The following is a 22,435-nucleotide window of genomic DNA, read 5'->3' as shown; positions in this document are numbered from 1 at the left end:
GCCTTTACCTGTTTATCTTATGATTCTTTTCTCCTTGGGACTTATTGAACTGTAGAACTTTGCAACATTAAAGTGTACCTGAGGCTACATGTGACATGATGAGATAAGCATGTGTATGTACAGTGCAAAACATATTAATAACCTCTTTTAGTTTTTTTATTTTGCTTTTTAAAAGAGTTAATTTTTAGGCATGCAAGTGGCAGCTTCTGTCTTGTCAGTACCTTGTCTGTAAAAATATATTAAACCTCACTGATAAGCAATTTACAGCCATAAACATTTCTAAAAAAAATAATAAAAATTCCTACATAAGACAACTTATGAGAGCAAAGGGAGAGATAGAAAAAAAAGTCAACAGTTCATGTATTTTACTTCTGGGACACTTAATAGACTGCCATTGAGCAAAGACAATAAAACATTCAATCTACTTTGCAAATATTTAAATATAAAATAAAATCATGGCATATCTAAAAAAAAAATGTTTTTTATGAGTATAAGGATAAATAAAACTGTTTATTGCATCATTTTATGTTCACCTCAGGTTCACTTTAAGTGCTGATGAGTACTAAAATCAGGATATGTAAACATCACCTGATGCAATTTATATTTTCTCCCAGCAGGGAGGAAAAACTCGCTAGGATGATTTTATTACAAAGCGAGTTATTTTCCCCCTATGCAATTGCTGGTCTCATGCTGCCGGGCAGCCATGCTTCCAAACAAACATGAAGGCAGATAAACAAGAACATATCACCAGCTTAAGTGGTTGAGAAGTCTCTAGTGATCTCCTGCTGCTAGCTTTTTTTCTTTTTTGTTCCTGTAGAATAAAAATATAAAAAAAACACAGCACCCCCAAAGCTTTTTTTTTTTTGTCTAATCCCTTGTCCCCCATGTGGGCAAGTATAGCCAAGATGGCTGAGCCAACCTGTGTGGGGCTCCATCACTAACCTTTACCAGCCCACATGGTCCATGATTTGGGGCGCTGTAAAAAGAGGAGTGGCAAAGCCTCCCTCTCTCCTACGAAGCCCTAACCGTATCATAGTCAAGGTGCTCTTCCCCAACTCTATGCATTAGAGATGGGGGTAACTACTCACTGCTCTGGTAGAGACCCCTATAAATAAGGGAACCCCCAGATATTGATCTTTAACTATTTAAACGGGTAAAGGAGGTAGGTAATTTTACCATATTTTTCGGCATATATAAGACACACTTTTTTCTCTTCCAAAAATGGGGGAAAAAAGTTATCGAGTCTTATATGCCAAATACAGAGAGTCTCTGACTTATGAACACCTGCTGATATGAACCGCCGACCCGCTGCAATGTCAGGGACTCCCTGTATTGTGTTCTCCATAACCCCTTTGTGTCCTCCTTCATTCCCCCTGAATATTGTATTGTGGGGACACAGGAGGACACATGGGGGATGCAGGAGGTACAAGGGGAACACAATAATTGGGGGAGAACATTTACAAGATGCTCCTGGACCATTGACATGCCAGGTTTAGTATATTTTCCCCCTGGTTTATGCCCTCTACACCTACAGTAGGTGCATCTTATAGTCCAAAGCATTTTGTATACCCAAAAATATGGGCTTGGTAGTTAAATAGCAGTAGTGTCATTGTCAATATGTTACAATAGACTCACCCAGCACCTCCTAGTGCCTAACACTATTCTCCACTCCTTTTCCCATATGCTAACTCCCGGCACGTAGCCCCCCCCCCCCTTCATATAGGTAGCCAGATAGCCCCTCCTCATACAGGTAGCCAGATAGCTCCCCTCTCTTTCAGTATAGGTAGTCAGAGAGCCCCCCTTCACTCATATAGGTCATATAGGTAGCCAGAGAGTTCCCTTCCCCTCTGTATAGGCAGCCAGAGAGCCCCTCTCCCTCTTTGTATAGGCAGCCAGAGAACCCCCTTCTGCAGTAGAAGTAGCCAGAGACTCCCCCACCCCATAGGTAGCCAGTGAGCTCCTCCCTCCCCTCTGTATAGTTAGCCAATGAGTTTTCTTCCCCCTGTATACTTAGTCCCTCTCCTCCAACAGTATGGGTAGCCAGCGAGCTCCCATCCCCTCCCCTCTTTATAGGTAGCCAGTGAACCTCCCCTGTGAATAGGTAGACAGGGAGTCACATAGAGCCAGTGAGCCCCCACACCACTCCCCTCCCACAGTATAGGTAGAGTGGAAGAGGTGAGATTAGTGGACTACTTATATCATACCCTACAGGACACCATGCATAAATACCAAGCAAATTGGGAAAATTGTTTCGAAAAATAGTATCTTTTTGCAACAATCTGAAAAGTAGTGGTAATATGCTAAGAGCATTAAAGAGACACTGAACCGAGAATAAATCTCACTTCTTGTCTCATAGTCAGCAGGGGCATGTGTGCCCCTGCTAAAACGCCCCTATCCCGCGGCTAAACGAGGGTCCCTGACCCCCCAAACCCCCCCTGCAAAATCTACGACCAACTTGGTCGTAAATTTTGCTGCTGTTGAGGCAGGGCTAATGGCTGCAGCCCCGCCTCACAGCGCGTCTATCAGCGGCGCATCGCCGCCTCTCTCCCGCCCCTCTCAGTGAAGGAAGACTGAGAGGGGCAGGGGAGAGGCGGAGATACGCGCTAACAGACGCGCGTGAGGCGGGGCTGTGGCGGTTAGCCTTGCCTTAATCCGGAAGATATCCCCCGCTGCTCGGAGGGGATTTGGGGGTGAAGGGACCCCCGTTTAGCCGCGGGATAGCGGCGTTTTAGCAGAGGCACACGTGCCCCTGCTGAATATGAGGTCTGAAGCTAGATTTATTCTCTCTTTAAGTAAGACTAGCTAGTGCGTTAATATGTTGGTCATGTTTTGATTCTAAAGTAATTTTTTGATGTAATAGGACGAGACTGCTTGTTTTGTTTTTATTGGGTAAAGTTAATGGTCCATTTCAAAACCCCAAAATTCTTCTGTTCTCGAAATTGTGCTCCAGTCCAGAGCCTCCTGATACATTTAAAAGTGCAGGGACCTTTGCATTACCAGGTATTGCAAGGCCCAAAACCAAGTGTCTCAGCATGCATGACTGCAGCATGCAAAGAGCACCTGTCTTAGAAGTGGCTGCAGGTAAAGCCTCCTAATACATTTACAGCATGTGCAGGGGCATTTGCATTATCAGTAATTGCAATCAGTAATTGCATTCAATGAGTGACTTTCCTGAGTTTAGTAATTACTGTACTTAAATTTGCATAATTACTATTAAAAATGAAATTACGTCCATTTTCGTAATCAAAATAACTGTTTCTATAGAAAACATGAAATTACGAAATTTTGCATTAAACACAAATTGATGCCGAAATGTGAAATTACGTGGTGGAAATTTCACTTACGGAATTCAAAATTACTGTTAGTATGGCAATAGCGCAATTACGAATTTGCGGCATAGTGGCATAAAGTCCGTAATTACGGAAACGTGAAATTACGCAAATTTTGCCTCAACACTATCTATGTTGTATAACCTTGTTACGTCTGTCATGCGTTGTATCATTGCATGTATTTATTGTCCAGCGCTGCGTAATATGTTGGCACTTTGTAAACACAAATAATAATAATTTATAGTGGACCATTTTGCATGGTATAATATAAGCAGCCTTGTTTCTTGCCTATTGGACACTCCCTTTTGAAGCTTGTATATGAGAGGTCTTACAGAATAACATGAAGACTGCATTATAATACATACAGGCAAGAATCCACATAGGGATCGCTATGTTACCGGGTCATTCTCTACAGCAGGAAATATAACCTCAGGGAATAAATACCATTTCTTGGTGCATAGTTTGATTTTCCTCTTCAGCTGTTTTCTAGCTTTGGTAGATATCAGAATCCACCTCTAGAAATATCTCTAATTAAATACATTACAGGTGGGAGTTTTGCCTCATTAAACAGAAGAATTTCTCATCATCCTGAAACACGAGGGTGTGGGGTTCATTTAATTTATTGGTGGATTTTAGTGTTTGACTAAACTTAATTGCAAACAATATAACAGCAGCAAATGTTATTAATGTCACTGGCTGCTTCTTAGTGCTCTTTAAATGTTAGCAAAGTTTGCACTTTAAATGGAAAACTTCAATAACCCCTTCTGTGCTCTGAGCAACATGACTATCCAGACAGTTACTGTTGCAGCTACTAATGTCTGGTATCACTGCTATTAGTCTTGTGGTCTGTTTGTATCACCTTCGATCCACTGTATTTTTACGTTTGGAAAATTCTGTAATGTAAACTAAGCATTGTAAGTACTAGGCATACTCCCAGGGGCGTAGTAATAGGGGTTGCAGAGGTTGCGACCGCATCGGGCCCTTGGGCCAGAGGGGCCCTCCCTCAACTGCAGTATTAGCTCTCTATTGGTCCTGTGCTCATAATAATGACTTCTATAGATACTTTGAATAGTGGTAATCATTACCAAAAAGTGCTCCCCATCCCCTTCTTGCACCTCTGACACTGTAGTTGCCATTGGCAGGTTTTAGTGCACCGTATCAACTGTTATGTATAGAGTGTTTGGGGGGCCCCAATGTAAAACTTGCATCAGGGCCAACAGCTCTTTTGTTATGCCACTGCATACTCCATTAGGTAAGGGATGTAATTATCACCCTTGCGACCCCCACGACAGCGGGGGTTGGCTGGGGGCAATGGGGTTCAGCTCAGAATTTGCTCTAAACCCGCAGCTGAACTCTGGTCCCCCAACTTTCATGTCCTTACCTCTCCTTCTAGATTGTAAACCTTCTGCAGGGTCCTCCTCCTTATGTCTCCTACCTGATCACGCACCTCCATTACCGTACACCCATCCTATGGATCTGAGTGAACCTAACTTGCCTAACTCCATGCTCCCATCCAGTGACTGACTAAGCATTACCTTGTACTCATACTGTGCTGTGTGATCTGGTTTGCATGTATTCCTGTATTGTCATATTGTTGTATGTCACCCCTAATATTCTCTGTAGCATTAACTAATGTCCAGCGCTGCGTAATATTTATAAATACAATAAATAATAATATTAACACCTCATTGACATGATTGCATAATCCTTGCATTCCACTGACCGTCCCTGCTTGGCAGTGTCAGAGCACGGCTACTTACCCTGAGGTAGTTGAGGGTGAAGTTAGTTAGGCCCATTCTAGTGATGTTTTTGGAGAGTTGCTCCAGCACTTGGGGGTCTGGTGCCTAAAGACAAATAGTTAACAGCAGCTAATTAGTAGTAAAATAATATAGTGCAGCATGCTAACAGAATACAGACTATTAACTGGACAAATCAAAGGTCTGAGAATGATTCTGATTTTGGTAATACTGTCCATGCTCTAGGGAGCTCAGCACCAGGGCCGGCGCTACAATTAAGGCAGGGAAGGCAGCTGCCCCAGGGCCCCGGCCGCCTTGGGGGCCCCGGGCCCCCGCTGGCAGCGAACCTAAAAAATCTGCGCAGCCTGCCTGGGACACTGTCCGTGCTGTGCTGGCTGCTGCCTGTGTGTCCTGGCCTGCTGATTCTGCCCTGTGTGTGTGTGGGTGCCGGCCGGATGCGGTGACGAGACTCAGACCGCAAGTTATAGTCTGGAGCGGGGTCGAAGGAACTGAAGAGATACATACCGCTACCGCCGGTTCCAGCGTTGGGTCACCATGGTTACCACCCGGCGTCCTGACTCCTGAGCCGTCCTCTCCTCTACTCAGCGCTGCCGGGCCCGGCTCCACCTCCTGGACGCACATCAGACATCACGCAGGCATGGACGTCAGTGTGTGGACGTCCATGCCTGCGAGGAAAGAGGAGAGGACGTCATCACGTGACGTCATCACTGGAGTGGCGCTGTGGCGGCATCAGCGCGCGGAGAGCCTGTCCGGAGCCTGACTGACTCGTAAATGGTAAGTCAGCCAGGCAATCCGTTATAATATGTTACATGTGGATGTGCGCGGGGGGAGGGGGCTTTAGCCAGGGGGGAATTTGGTGGTGATGGGGGTTCGTTTATTTGGTTGCGGCTTTGTGGTATCCTGCTGCCTGGGCCTTCCACTCAATTTTTTTTTTAATTTGCATGTGTAAGGGGATGGGGACTCGGGGGGGACGGGGACTTTGGTGGTGATGGGGGTTTAGTTGGTTGTGGCCTTCCACTCAATTACTTTTTTTAAATTTGTATGTGTAAGGGGAGGGGGACTCGGGGAAGCTCGGGTAGCCGGGGGGGGGAGGGGGAACTTTGGTGCTGATGGGGGTTTAGTTGGTTGGGGCCCCCTATTTTTTTTCTGCCCCAGGGCCCCCTTTCACCTAGAACCGGCCCTGCTCAGCACTAGCAGCTGGGTACTAGAAATTATCAATGAGATGCAAATTTTTCCACTTCGCCTGAAAATATAATGCAAATTGCATGCAGCTTAAAACTGGGTCAATCGAATGCAGTTGAAGTTTTAATAGGCCCAGTTTTAAGCTACATGCAGTTTGCATGCAAGATGAAAAATTAGCATAGCATTCATAATCTGCACTGTGTACCTATTCGTCTTAGGCCTCTTTCACACAGGCAACTGACAGCCAGAGAGAGATCTGATCAGAGAGAGACCTTTTGGCTCCCCATACACCACAGACTGATTCCTGATCGATTTCAGCATGAAATCTTTTGAGAACCGGTCTCATGACTTTGCTTTGCTGCCCCTAGCCGCTTCCCCCAAATGATATCTGTCCCCCCCCCCCCCTCTCCCACCCCGGGGCTGTGTACTAAAATACTATACCTGTCTGCTGTCTGCCTAACTTCTGCATTGACGCCCCATGTGGCTGCCGGCTTTATAGCACCCGGGGTGTGTGTAATGTCAGTGGACCCCGAATGCAGAAGTATGGCGGACACTAGAGGGTGGCGTGATCGGTTAAGCATTTTAACGCACAGGCTCTGGGTGGTTCACATATAACATTTGGGAGGGGCAACGGCTAGGGGTTCCATTGTGTTTGTAGCTCACGATATCTCCCGTCATTACCGCCACGCACCTGATTGACCATATCGGCCTTAGATTTCCCAGTATGTCTGATCGCTACATTCAACCAAGTTCTTCCCGATCTTTGATCGAGCATGCTTATTACAGCACCAATTTTCAGCCTATTCTTGTGAGAAAACGTGGAAAAGCCGCCGCGTGTGTCAAGAGCAAGGCGGCTGACTCCGTGTCCAGCGCGGCGGTTTGCATGCAGCGGCGTGCGCTTGGTGTGGCTGGGTCTGTTAGTGCACATAGGCAGATGGAGAGCTACGCGCGCGCGGGCTTGAACTCAGGACCTTTATACCAGCAGGGGAAGTGTCAGCTGATCAGGAAGATCAGCTGATTCCTCCAGGACTCATGATTGGCTGAGTGGCTCGGGCGGGGCGGCAGAGTCCAGCTACTATATATTCTGCTGCTTGTCAGTTGCTAGTTGTCTGTCATTGCAAACACTTTGTGGTAGCATTCAGACCATAGTCAGATCCTTACAGTGTGTTTGAACCAAGAGGACTTGGGAATTCACACTGAATCAGATTATTTTGTACTGTTTATTTGTTAGACTAGTTCCAGGGTGTTGATGATCACGGAACTCACACCCAAGACTAGGGAATTGTATTATCATTTATGTTATGCTCCAGACTAGTTCCAGGGTGTTGATGATCACGGAACTCACACCCCAGACTAGGGAATTGTATTATCATTTAAGTTATGCTCCAGACTAGTTCCAGGGTGTTGATGATCACAGAACTCACACCCAAGACTAGGGAATTGTGTTATCATTTATGTTATGCTCCAGACTAGTTCCAGGGTGTTGTGACTACGGACCTCACACCCATACTAGGATTGTGCTATTACTGTACTACGTTAGCCCAGTCCAGGGCAATACCTTTCATATTAGCTGCAGGGCTTCCTGCAACCCAGCCTCGGTCCCTCACCCAGGGGTCCACAGGCTACAGGAATATCACCCACAGTCAGGGGTGAATTCCTCAGGAGTCTTAGGCCGCCAGCTCCTCTGGTGGTCTCCTCTCAGAGTTGTTACTGTTGCACCAAACACTCTCACTATTCTGGTATCCAGAGGTTAGCAATACATCTGTATTATCGCTGATTCTGCAGATCATCGATAATCAGGAGTATATCTGCATTCTTGGTGGTACTGCAGATCGCCAAGAATCAGATTCTCTCTGCGTGCTGACACCAATCGTTACTATTCTATGATAATTATTGAATTTCCTGACACGCCAACTACCATATTTAAACAGTATTTTCAGAGTTATGTACAAATCATGCCCTTTTTTTGCCTAGAGTTCTTATTTAAGGTGCAAATGCTTTATATAATCTGTGCACTTACATGCATGGCTAGAATGCTGCGAGGTACTAATTCTCTGTATTGTCTAATGGTAAAGTGCCATGTCTTTATTCTCATGAGATCATCAAATGTAAACTCCAGCATAAGACGGCCTTCAGTGCACACCTGTATTAAGAGAGAGAACAAAAGAAAGAACAGAACATTTTACACTAAAATACAAAAAGTAATCTTTCTTGTGACAATGTTACATAAGTAGAGCTTTCTCTTACTGATGCCTGGTATTTAAAGAAAAAAAAAAACATTTTATTTTAGTTGTAATAGAATTCAGTCACAAAAAAAGTAAAGCTGAGAGCCATCGAATTTCTAGTTTAACCACTTGAGGACCAAAGTGGTAAACCTCCCTAATCCCCTCCCTCCCCCCAGCCGGCCAATCACGCGATCGGCTGTCATAGGCTTCTGCCTATGAGAGCCGATTGCTCTCTTGTCCCCCAGGGAGACAGCCGTGTCACACGGATGTCACACGGCTGTCCCCTGTACAGCACTGCTGCTGATCGCAGCGCTGTACTCTGTGTAAAGACGGCGCCGTCTAACAGTCTCCCGAGTGGCAATAGCCGCTTGGAGACTGAAGACGGGGCGGAGCTCTGCCCCCGAGAAGGAGATGCGCGCGGATCCTGCGCGTAATCTCCCTAAGTAGCCGGCTCCAGGACCTGACGCCAATTGGCGTTAGGCAGTCCTGGGGCTGCCGCCGCGGCCACGCCCTTTGGCGTGGAGCGGTCTTTGAGTAGTTAAAGAAGCTGAAGTTCAGGAACACATACTTACCTAAGAGGGAAGCCTCTGGAACCCTGATAAGGCTTCCCTCCCTGTCCTCCGGTCCCTCGTTCCCCCGGGCCGCACAGATTTCTGCAGCCCACATCCCAATCCCTATAGCTGTGCATGACACAGCTCAGCGAATCGGTCAGCAGCTGTGCATCAGAAGAGGAGCTGCGACCAAGTCAAAAACGACCACAACTCCTAGGGGAAACCGGCCCTAAACATTTGGTTATAATGTACATAGCACATCTACATTTTTAAAAACAATGCTGTGCAAAATGTATATAAAAATCAAGTACAATGATTTGGAAAGCATACAGAGTAGTCCTTATATTTAAAGGGACTCCGAGCAGTGCAGAAACTATGGAAAGATGCATATCATTTTAAAGCTCTCTTTCTCCTCTTTCCAATGATATATAAACCGCCCCCCTACACCTTTTAGTTTTCGCTATTTTTGTGATTGAAATTGCCGCGCCCGCGATTTTAATCACGAAAATAGAGAAAACTAAAAGGCGTAGGGTGACGATTTAGGTGTCACCAGAAAGAGGAGAAAGAGAGCTTTAAAATGATATCCATCTTTCCATAGTTATATTGTATTACACAGGGCGACTTTTTCTGCTGAATGGAGCTGCTGACACTGGGGAAAGTGTCGTCCTGTGTAATACAAGTAACTATGGAAAGATGGATATCATTTTAAAGCTCTCTTTCTCCTCTTTCTGATGACCCCTAAATCGTCGCCCTACGCCTTTTAGTTTTCTCTATTTTTGCGATCGAAATTGCGGCCGCTGCAATTTCAATCGCGAAAATATCGAAAACTAAAAGGCGTAGGGTGGCGGTTTATATATCATTGGAAAGAGGAGAAAGAGAGCTTTACAATGATATGCATCTTTCCATAGTTTCTGCACTGCTCAGAGTCCCTTTAACTGAATATAGTACAAAAACAACATAGCAAATATTTAAACTAAGAAATACCAGTAGTGTTTTGAAAAAAATATATATACTCAATTTAAATTTGACACCCTCAATGTATTTCAACATTTTTCAAAAAATGGAAACAAACCCTCATTGCATTCCTCTACACCAGGGGCTGAACACTATTACACTGCAAAGCACATGAGCATATCTGAAATACCAGATGCTGCTTAATGAACTCAAAAGGTAATGGCAAGAAAAGGCTCCACCCCCTTCTACTAGGTCCACCCATGTTTTTTGCAGTGTGAGGGCTGGAACCCATTAGGACGTTTTTTGCAGTGTTTTGGGATCATGGACAATCGCTGGCGATTTCAAAAAATGCTTTGGCAATGTAAGTGATTGAAGGTGAACCCATTAGTACGATTGTGATTAGGGGTAATCGCAATCGCAGGACATGCAGCATTTTAAACGCATTAGTGCTCAATGCAAAGTATATAAGCATTGCATAAATCGCTTATCAAAGCAATTACGCTGCGCTTTGGGGGGCCGAGCGATCACGCTTTAAATAAAACTTTAAATACTTACCCGGTGTCTAGATTTGCTTCTTCCGTCTGTAGCTCCACACCTAAAGGAAGAGGTCACAGGCGCTTCTCTGATTGGTCCTAGTGAAACACCTTTGACCTCTTCCTTTAGGGGCGGGGCTATGGACAGAAGAAGGACACCGGGTAGGTATAATAAAGTTTTATTTTAAAAAAACTATCGAAAGCACTGTACACAGAAGAATGACTGTAGTTCTGTTCTATGAATTGTCTGTCTGAGGGAGCAAATTGTCAGGATCTCTCCTGTAGCATGTTCTGACGGTTGCAGTGGAGCTGCAACCGGGCAGTTCTGACTTATCTGCTTGCAATCGGTTACGCATTCGCAATAAGTCTCATTGTCATTTGCAATCACTCTGCAGTTCACAGCAGCTCAGGATGCTGTCATGATTCCTCATATTGCATGCTGGAGTTGAACTAAAACCAGATAGCCCTGGATTTCCTATATGCATGTTGTTGCATAATATTGCATGTATTTGTTATGAGAGTCCTTTTTCACAGTCGGCTGGCAGCTTGTGGTCAAGCTAGCTCAGGATTGAGTGATTACCATTCAGCTGTGTGGGAATTTGCATGCCTGCATTAATTGGCTGATGTCCACATAAAAGTCTGCCTCCCATTTCAGACTCCGCCCGACATAGCATACAGCTCCCTGAGTTGTTGCTGAGTCCATGCTGTGAAAGTATTGTGTATTGACTTGTTTTGTATTTCCATGCCTGCTGGATGTTTGCTGAACCCGCGGGGGGGGGGGGGGGGGGGGGGGTCAGTGAAGTCCACTATCTTGCTAATTGGAGACTGCCTTCACCACGCTGGTGACTGGTAGTTATCCTTCTTGCCTTGTTCCTGAGGACGTAACTAAAGCAGCGGTTGCCATTAGTTACGCTCCTACCTGTTTGTCTTGTCTATGTCAGTGTGAATGTCTGCCGTCGCAGGGGCAGCGACTAGATTGGCAAAGCATTCAGTCTGTCTAACTGTTGTTTGTCTTGTTACACAGCCTGAGGATAAGTGTGGCGTCACACTAAGCAGCCATTGTATATTAATGCGACTTTCATTACTCAATTAATGTATTTCAATGCGACTGCCAGACTGACTTAGATACGACCTTAGCTTTACTGACCATTCTCTCGCCTAGTCCTTTGTACCGCAGCCATCTGATCTAACGTGTATGACCTTAGCCTGTTGCCGACTCTGATTCTGTCTAGTCCACTGTACCACTGCCAACTGATCTATCGTGTATGACCCTAGCCTGTTACCGACTACGTCTGTTGTGTATTGTATCACATAGCATCTAGCGTGATAGGCGGTATCGGAAACCCAGAGCTTCAGTTGCTCTGGGCAATCTTGCTCCTGTAACGATTGTAGAATTTTATTTCCGTGGTCAGCGCACAGAATGCGCGCCGACACTATGGAAATCCTCCACAAGCGTGTAATTATATATAACCCAGCTATGGTGCTATGCACCTGTAGAGGGAGATTCCCACCGGCAGATGGAGCTGTGGAGTACAGACGGACTCAGCCTCTGTACTGCCACAGATGCCAGATGGGAATTGCACGAGTTGAAGCAATGTAGGGCTGGATAGCCCTAAAAGAGAAAGAGCACAGAGACAGAATAAATGTGTGTCCACCAATCTAGTCGCCACCCAGCGACGGTGAACACACAACAACAGAACCAAAGTGGGAACGCAATCGCAAGAGAGGCGATTGCCAGAAGTGACACAAGACTGAGCAGGACAGAGCACGCGAGTAGCAAAGGCACAGCAAGCAAGAACAATAAGGAAAATAACAAACGCTAACTAAACGCGAACACCGCACTCATTCGCAACAGCGAACGCGTTTAAGCATGATCACCGTGTGTTAGGCGCCCAGTGATAAGCGTGCCACCCTAACTAACCAATGACACACAAACACGAAATAGAGAACGCGAACGCTTGCTAAACGGTCACCTCACCGAGCCTACAGCAAGCGTTCGTACAAGACAAGACAGAGAGAAGGAGCAGCCAGCAGCAACCGCAGCTCTGGCCTACACTCCCAGACAGAGTTCAGAAGGAACCATCGCTGCTACCGCTAGAGCGAATGCGATCCAAACAGACAAACAGATGGGGCTACCAGTAGCAACTGCTGCTCTGGTTAGCACCCCTAAGGCAGAATACAGAACAAAGCACTGCCACTACCACTAGGGCGAATGCGATCCAGACAGATGAACAGATGGGGCTACCAGGAGCAACCACTGCTCTGGTTAGCACCCCTAAGACAGAATACAGAAGTAAGCACTACCACTACCACTAGGGCTAATGCAATCCAGACAGATGGAGCAGCCAGTAGCAACCGCAGCTCTGGCCTACACTCCCAGACAGACAGAACGATTCCCTGTCGACCGCCGCTGGTGACAAGGCAATCGAGAGAGAGACAGAACTAGGCAAAACAGATAATACAACCTGACTGCACTAGAAGGGACGCTTAGTGCAGTCCCCAGGAATTACTCTAAGATAATCTTAGCAAACGACTGAAAGGCTGACACTCTAGGAGTGTTTGCAGGAACAAACCTTCATGACCAGCAAAGGATTCTGGGAGCACATGGTATTTATACTGCAAGCCTTGAAAGGAGGCAGCTAGGCAGTTTGCATGACAAGTGTATGCAAATTCCTCAGCAGCAGAGCAGGTCTGAAACTTGCAAAGTGAAGACAGGTCTCTTTTCCAGAGACCTGCAGCCCTCAGATTTAAGGAATGGACAAACAGCTGTCTGCCCGTGCAGACAACTGAGCAAATCGTTACAGCTCCCTTGTTCATTACTCCTGTGGCCACCTGTGTAGCCTCTTTCATTACCCAGCTACATAGTCTTGAGCACACACGCTGACTGTGAAAGTATTTCCCCCCCAAGCATTACACAGATACTGTCTACCTCTTCCTGCATAGTCTCACAGAGTATCTCATGCAGTTATGTTTATGAGCGCTTGAGAAAGACAGCAAACAAGACAAAGGCCCATATGCAATTCATTTCTTCTCTTAAGTTTTCTACTAGGTGATATTTTCAAACTTGTCAATAAAAAAGACTTTTAAACCACCAGAAAGCATTATAATACTCAAAATAATTTTGATAGTACTTTTTCACATACTTTTTGGTACTTTTTCCATTGCAAAGTCCTGAAAAGTTATAGTAAATCAAAGATGAAAAATTATCTCACAGGATAAAACTTAGGAGAAAAAGTGAATTACATATGGCCCAATGGCCTTAAAGGAGAACTGTAGTGAGAGGTATAGGGAGGCTGCCATATTGATTTCCTTTTAAGCAATACCCGTTGCCTGGCTAACCTGCAGATCCTCTGCCTCTAATACTTTCAGCCATAGACCCTGAACAAGCATGCAGCAGATCAGGTGTTTCTGACATTTTTGTCAGATCTGACAAGATTAGCTGCATGCTTGTTTCTGGTTTGATTCTGCAGGCAGATGGCACAGCAGGGCTGCCAGGGAACTGGTATTGCTTAAAAGGAAATCAATATGGCAGCCTCCATATACCTCTCACTACAGTTCTCCTTTAATTCAATTCACTTTTTCTCCTAAGTTTTCTCCCTGGTGATACTTTCACACCACTTCAATAAAAGACCAGTCAAGCCACCAGAAAGCAAGAAAATAGTAATACGCCCATCTTTAGACATAACCATTGCACTGTAAAAGTAATGTGTTTGTGTTTTCCCACTGGATGAAAGGTTGAGCTTATAGTGCAATACTGTTGGGTAACTTAATGATTCATAGCAATTGATGTTAAGCCAAGGCTATGAAGTCACACAGCCCCAGAGCACTCTAATGGCCCATACTCACGGGCTACAATTGTCGCCGCAACACGCGGCGCGTGCGTGTAGCGGCGACAGGTTGCCCGTGAGTATGCGCCGTTGCACGGGCGCGCACCCCGAACTGTCGCTCGTCGCTGATGTCGCCAGGCGATTGAACTGCTCAGTAGTGAGTACGCGGACTAGCGACAGCAACCTCCATTGAGGAATACGGAGCTTCCGGCGGGGGGAGGAGGAACGTCGGTGACAGCTTCCGTCACGCCGCTGGTCCCTCTTCCGCGTGTGTACGCGGAGGGACCTGGCGAGGAGCTGTCACCGGCCTGTCGCCCACACGCTCACGTGTGCTGGTGACAGGCCCAAAAAGTTGCCCGTGAGTATGGGCCATAGGAAATCAACTAACATTCCTGCTCAGTAGATGAAGGTGGGAAAAAATATCCCACATTGACTCACCTTGCTAGCAGTGCTGGCATCACTGATACATTTAACATTTAAAATGTAAATCAGGGTGAGGTAAGACTTTACAATGGACAAACTTGGACTAGATCATTTAAAAATTAATATTGTAAAAAGTAAGCAAATTAATTCATTCAGTTATATTCGGTCCAGTTCCTCTTTAAGATCAGCTTTAAATTTCTGTATGATCTGTGCACTGTCTGCAGTACTAGCAAGTTGCTGTGCTCTGTTCCTCTGATCCTCCCCCTACCCCCCCCCCCCCCCCCCCCCAAAAAAAACAAGCAAGTTTTAATGAAAAAGGTACCATAATTACATATAGAAGAATGCAATACATTATTCAGGATGCAAATTTAATTGAATTATTTTCGTAATAGCATCAGATACATTTCCTGTATCTATATATTGCTGTATATTAATATGTAACCCCACCCTCCCATTGATGTCGCACAGCATTTTGCCCCAGGGCCCTCTGGGATACCAGGTTTTGTTTCTAACAAACAAGCATCCCACAGTGATGCACCTTGCCAGCAGTAAAGATGCAACCATCTGTGCTAAATTTAAGAATGTAATTTGAAGAATGTAAAAATGGGTAAACATTGACTTACTAATGTATAAAGTAATATTGTAAAAAAAAAAGTAATGTGTACCATGGACATATCAAACATCCAATTAAGTCCACTGGAATGTAAAAAAACAGGAACTACTCCGCATATAATTAGATGGTTGCTGTTTACTGCACACCCCTCTTAGTAAAATACCCCATTGTGTTATTCTTGTGCCAAATGTGGATCATAAAAAGCCTCTTGGCAGAACTGAATCGAAGAGATGCTTTATACAGTGTATTATCATGCTACAATCTGAAACAGTTGATGTCTATTACAGTATCATCATAAACAGCAGTAGTCTGTTTGCATGACATGGTAGCACAAAGAAAAAAAAGAATTGACAAGCAAATGTACGTCCGTGAATGGAAAAATTTATTCCTACTAAGATAAATAACAAAGTGATCTCAAGTAAAAAAATAAATAAAAATAAATAAATAAATAACCAACATATCTTCTTAGCCATTAACAATATTCCAGTATGTGGTGTATCATATTTTTTATGCAGCAAACTGTTGTCATGACACAAAAAAACCACGGCCTTCGTGCCAAAATGTGTTTTTGACAGATGAAATGTCACATTTTCACAAAAGGGAAAAAGGCCCTGATAAAACAGCAGGAACAAAGAGCTGAAACTCCTAACAAAACAAATACTCTTCAAATGTGCATATAAAAGAGCGGGAAATTCCAAGCCCATGATTCAGAAATAAACATGCAGTGTAAATATGGCTCTGTTGATCTCTCTATGGGAATATAGATGAATAAATTAGGCTACTAGTATTTTTTTTTATTGACAAAAAATGTATAATATATTGTTAAAAAATATATATTTATTGTAAAAAAAAAGGTTTAATTTTTTCCCCCTAAAAAACAGAATTGGGCAGAAATAGAAGTATTATAAATAACAATATTATATTTATCACTTGCAGCCCATAGGCAGCGATCTTGAACCACAGCCAACAGCACTGTAGATGTTCAGGCAACAGGACCCTTTCAAAGACAGACATAAAGGTCTGGCACATGAAATTCCTTATATGACACCTTATTTACACAACAGGGCCACATCTCTGATTTCCTTTATATAAGAGAACGCGTTATAGTACCCCCTGGCACTCTATGTTATGTACAGTATGTCTACAAACATTCAAGGAGTGAACCAGCGAATTTGGGCACGAGCTGCAAATTTACAACTTGGGTGTGCCCATAGATTCTAATGTATAATAGCACCTACTGGTCGCCAGACCAGAAATGTAGGCGTTATTTTTACATTATAAAACATTATCTGCTATAAAACATGGTTTATTTTTACCCATTATAAAATAATATCTTCCAATAACATGGTTAAAAACATGGTTAAGATTAGGCGTGGGTGTGTGGGGGAGTTAAGGTGAGGCATCAGGAGGGGAGTTTTAACCTCCTTGGGGGTAATCCCGAGCTACATTCTGGGCGGAAAACCACAGCTCAAAGTGGTAACCCCAACCTACACTCAGGGTAGCCGCCGGAGGCTCTATGCAGAGCAATGCGCACAGTGGGCGTTTTAACTCACCTTCCGGGGGATCCCGACGTCGGTCGCCATTCTTCTTCCTCTCCTCTGAGGCTCTGCTTCCCCCTGGTGAGATCGCCGTCTGTCATCATGACAACAGCCGTCAATCTCACTATATGGTTATAGTGCCACCCGGAGGATTGAGGAAAAACTGCAGCGCTGGAGCCCAGGGGAAGGTGAGTAAGTGCTGGGGATGCTGCAGACTCTTTTGTGGTATGATTTTCTCAGGTTTTTAGGGTCTAAAAGCACATGAAAAAATTGTACTGCTTTTAGACCCTAAAATCAGAAGTAATCATACCATCACGGAAGTTGAGGTTAGACATCAGGAGTGGGGTTTTAAGGTTAGGCATCAGGGAGGTTGGTGAAGGTCAGGCATGGGGGAGATGGTAAAGGATAGATACCGATGGGGATGGTTAAGTTTAGGCATTAGGCAATGGTTAAGGTTAGGTATCAAGGATCAATGGTAAGGTAAGCTGTGGGCAGGGGTTAAGGTTAGGCATGGGGGGAGGGTTAAGGTTAGACATCGGTAGAGGGAGGTTTCTGTGTGAGAGTAGGGTTAGGATTAGCTGTAGTAAAATATCTGTATCATTTACCAATATTTTACTGCCATAATTAGCACTGCATAAGATTAGAATATTGGCAAATTTACTAACGCTCCTGACTACGCTCCTGTCCGTGTACAAACGCAATGAGATCCCATGTTTGCACAGTAGCTAGGAGCTGCTTATGCATGGAGGAGAAAGCTGTGCACGAGTGGCTCCATGTTACTGCTCAGGTGTGAGCCGGATGGGAGCACTGCCGTGCAAACATACTCGACAAGCTCTTGCTAAATATGTTTGGAGGGTCTCATTGATGGATCTTTTTGAGCAAGAAGGACGGGAGAAGCCTCTGGACTATTCAGTTAATTATCTCAATTTTCCAATTACTGTATTTTTTTTTTACTATAAGACTCACTTTTTCTCCCTCAAAAGTAGGGAAAAAAATCACTGCGTCTTATAGTCCAAATGCAGGGAGTTCCTGACTTGTGAACGCCTGCCAATACGAATCTCCAAACCGCCACAATGCTGGGGGCTCCCTGTACTGTGCCAATGCAGAGGAGGACACATGGGGACACATGGAGGACACAAAGGGGCATAGAGGAGGACACAAGGGGGGCACAAAGGGGCATAGAGGAGGACACAAGGAGGACAGAGGTGGACAAATGGGGGGCACAGGAGGACACAAGAGGGATAGAGGAGGACACAGGGAGTCACTAGAGGTACAAGGAGGCATAAGGTACAAAGGGGGCATAATCCACAAGATGCCCCTTCACCATGGATGCACCAGGTTTAGTATATATATTTTCCCTGGGTTTTTGTTCTTTAAACCTAGGTGCATCATATGGTCAGGAGCGTCCTATAATCCGAAAAATATGGAATTTATTTCAAAAGTTTATTTTCACTTTCGGCTTCCCTTAAAGCTACCTGATTTATTCTTTGAATATACATATAAATTAATGAAAATAAATCTTAGCTAGCCTACTTTTCAGCACCACATTGAAGCAGTGTTCGAATCCATCATCCAATCATGTACAACGGAACTGTTGTAAACAACTTCTGTACATCTGCACTTTTCAAGGCTAAAAGTTTGAAACTCCACTTAAACTCATTATTTGAAAAAAAAATGCTAAAAATGTTACAGTACAACTGTAAAGCACAGCATATGTTACAATGCAATCAGTTTGTTAGCAACGTTTGCCAAATAAAGATTATTGCTAAATACAACGTGCTTGTCTATTGTCTTGTATTCAATTATATACCATAACTCTCCATTCAATATTCAATATTCCCAAGGAAAACCTAGGTCCTGACATCACACTGTGGGAGGGATTTCATCACAATATCAGCCATACAGACATCCCTGACCTCCCCAAAAAAGGTTAAGAATGATTTCTCATGGGAAAGGGGGTATCAGCTATTGATTGGGATGAAGTTCAATCCTTGGTCACGGTTCCTCTTTAAGAAGGCAAAATTATGTTTAGGGACTAAATCAGGATCAAAAAAACAAAACTGAGTTTCTTCTCACACTGTTGAGGGAGCTAATATTCTCCCGGCAATACAGTGTCAAATGAATGAAGTGATTTGAAAATCACATGATTTTAACACTCCCCAGCCCTTAACGTTGGCAATGCTTTAGAATAAAATCAGGCCCTCTCAGTATCACAATGAGAAATTCTCTGCCACATTAGCATAATTCCTAACAGGATTCTTTCTCATGCTATCGAATCTAAGACAATATGCCTGGCACTTCATACTAAGTTAACACATTTGTTTTCTATTTATTTATGTGTGAGGCTTATTCCACTTTGTGCAAACACTGTCAGAATACTGATATGGCTTTCCCATCTAATTTACATAGTGAAATCTGCAATTGCAGTAACGAGCCTTATTGAAAATGGGCAGGGAATTGCTTGTGTTCTACGGCAGGCATACCGAGCAAACCACCTAGGGCCATGGGTGGGTGTACCAACAGGGGAGCAGCCGCTGAAACTGCAGGGGGGGGGGGGCAGAGCTGTAAAAGGCCTCCAACTACTACTTCAGTTCCTCTGATAAAAGTGACCATCCTCCAGTTCAAGTGTTTTTGAGGCTACACTTGTTATGGGAGTAAAGATTATGATGACCACACTTGTTGTATGACACTTGCAAGATGTTAGTTACACCCCTGCCTCGGTCTACCTCAATATCTGCCTACTGATCATTTACCACCTTGCCACTCACAATATTATATCAGTTCTCAACAGACATCTAATATCACTAACTGCTACAGCCACAAGCATTGTACTACAGAGTGTATTACAAAGCTAATTTAGCCTTGCTCTCCTACTGCTCTGCTCACACTCATCATTACTCAATGTATCAAACAATGGATATATCCAGTGGAGGAACGTCAAAAAGATGGGCTCAAAGACTGGAATGAATAAAAGACAAAGAGGACACCAGGAGCACCAGTTTTGCAAAAGTGGGTTGCTAGATGGCAACCACAATATAGGGCATGTGGAGAATTCTGTCTCCACGTGGATTAAATCAGGGTTTTTCTTTAAATTGTTTTCAGTCACTCTAGATACCAGGGGGAGGCCCTTAGGTGTAGAGGGAGACTGGGATGGGTGGGAGGAGGCTCTGGAGGGAAGTAAAATAGTTTAAAATAGTTTAAAAGTATACAATAGTCTTACTTTAGAATGAGGAGTATGGGATATACATTTTTATTGAGTACAAAGGTGATGCGTTTTGCGGGGCTTACCCTCTTCCTCAGGTCAAAATTATAGTTTCTTGGAAGACGATCTCTTGGACTTAGAGCATCTGTTGTGTCCAATAGAAATTGATATCTCATACTCATCATTCTTAAGGTGGCCATACACTGGTCGATTTGCCATCAGATCAACCAACAGATAGATCCCTCTCTGATCAAATCTGATCAGAGAGGGATCGTATGGCTACCTGTACTGCAAATAGATTGTGAATCGATTTCAGCAAGAAATCGATTCACCATCTGTGAAGCTGCCGCTGCTCCCGCCACCCCTGCATGCATTACCTGATCCGGCGGGAGCGAGTCCCCCTGGTCTCTGCTGCCTCTTCTCTGCTCCGGACTCCAGCTTCACTGTACTTCCTGTCCGGGGAAGTTTAAACAGTAGATAGCTCTCTACTGTTTAAACTTCCTGTCCGGACAGGAAGAAGTGAAGTCAGCCGGAACCCAGCGGAGAAAGAGCAGCAGTGACAGCGGGGACACGCGCTGGTGGAGCAGGTAATGTATTGCCGCTAGCGTTGGTCGTTGGACATTCGAACGCCGCTATCGACACACTCCCCACCCGCTGGCGATCGAGCAAAATCTTCCACGCGAACGGATCGATGGGAATGATCGATTTCGGACGGAAATCAATCGTTCGGTCAGCGTTCACAGTGATCGAATCTGCTGTATATCGGCAGGAAAATCGTTAGTTGTATGGGCCCCTTAAGGTAAGACAATTTATCCTTTTAAACAGTTTTTAACTGTTTTATCTCCCTGAGGCGCCTCCTCCCACCTATCCCAATTTATCAAACGTAATTTCTTCCAGTCAATGTTGGATCAATAAAGCGATAACATATAAAATGAGAGAGCCTTCATTTTTCATTGTTTCATTGTTCTTCTGACTATCTGATAAATTCCTTATCTGCTGAAGTTAATAACCTGTCATTAAATCTTACATCTTTATCTACGGTGTATGGCCAGTTTAACATATCTTTTATTTTTGTTGTTATTGTTCAAAAAATTTGGACTCAATCTCCATACATCTAATAGTTTCAGTCTGAGTTCAGTTTTGTTTTTTGTTTTATTTTTCTTTTACATGACTGTTCTATCTTGTTTCTGCAAGAAGTTCTCCACTTTGTGCACAGGGAATTTAACACTGATGTCGCAGGAATTTAATCGATGGGACCGTCGTGTGTCACGGCTCAGACCGACGGGAATTCCAGGGATGTACTTCCTGCCCAGCAGGGAGTACATCACTGAGCGGGGGCGGCACTATGCAAATGACCGTCGGTGCACTCTGCTGCAGGGTCATATGTTTGTCATTTTTTTGTGTGGTGGTGAAATCCGGCAGGAGCATTGCATCCCCAGGGCAGCACGGTGGCGTAGTGGGCAGCATGGTGGCGTAGTGGGCAGCACGTTGGCGTAGTGGTTAGCGCTCTCGCCTTGCAGCGCTGGGTCCCCGGTTCAAATCCCAGCCAGGTCAACATCTGCAAGGAGTGTGTATGTTCTCCCCGTGTCTGCGTGGGTTTCCTCCCACATCCCAAAAGCATACAGATATATGTTAATTGGCTTCACCCTAAATTGGCCCTAGACTATGATACATACACTACACAATACACACATAGACATATGTCTATGGTAGGGACTAGATTGTGAGCTCCTCCAAGGGACAGTTAGTGACGAGACAATATACTCTGTACAGCGCTGCGGAAGATGTCGACGCTATATAAATACTAAATAATAATAATAATAAATCCCCACTGCAACACAAAAAAAGGGTGTAAATCCGGCCTTACCGTTGTGTCTTTTTGGTTTGATCTTACAGTTGAGTTGTAAAAGGAATATTCCCATGAGTTAGTTTGCCGATATATTACATTGTCAGTGAAGCCCTGCTAATATTTCATACAGCTAAGCTGGACAACATTGATCAGATTTTTTTTTCTTTTTGTCCTGAATAATGAGGGATCCTGTAGAGCCTGCAGTTACAGAATTGAGAATTGCTTGAGCATTTATCTGCGCTGTGACATATTACGGCGTTAGCATAATATTTTACTTCGGCAAGTGGGCCCCATGGCTGTCCCCGCACTGCTAGGGAAGAGTTCTTTTCCAAAGCCTACTAAGAGTTTAATATGTGGCTAAGAAGAATGCAGATTGGATGTTTTCGCTTGTTAACTCTCACTGACAGCACTGGGAATTCACAGTAGGAAACTGCCAGATCTGTTTGCTGGTG

General features: G+C 44.4%; 1 protein-coding gene across 4 annotated transcripts in view; it reads right to left on the bottom strand.

The window, feature by feature from the left end:
- The window catches only part of LDB2 (LIM domain binding 2), a 476,127-nt gene that overhangs the window by 63,508 nt on the left and 390,184 nt on the right, over nt 1-22,435 (bottom strand). For all 4 annotated transcript variants that reach the window (XM_068277713.1, XM_068277721.1, XM_068277732.1 and 1 more), the window contains exons 4-5: nt 8,289-8,411; nt 5,090-5,173 (exon numbers count right to left, since the gene is read on the bottom strand). In XM_068277713.1, coding sequence (XP_068133814.1) covers nt 5,090-5,173; nt 8,289-8,411 — 207 coding nt within the window. The remainder of the gene's footprint in view (nt 1-5,089; nt 5,174-8,288; nt 8,412-22,435) is intronic.

The sequence above is a fragment of the Hyperolius riggenbachi genome, chromosome 1 (genome assembly GCF_040937935.1).
Source record: "Hyperolius riggenbachi isolate aHypRig1 chromosome 1, aHypRig1.pri, whole genome shotgun sequence".
NCBI classification, from domain to species: Eukaryota; Metazoa; Chordata; class Amphibia; order Anura; family Hyperoliidae; genus Hyperolius; species Hyperolius riggenbachi.
This window is presented reverse-complemented; position numbering and strand designations above follow the sequence as displayed.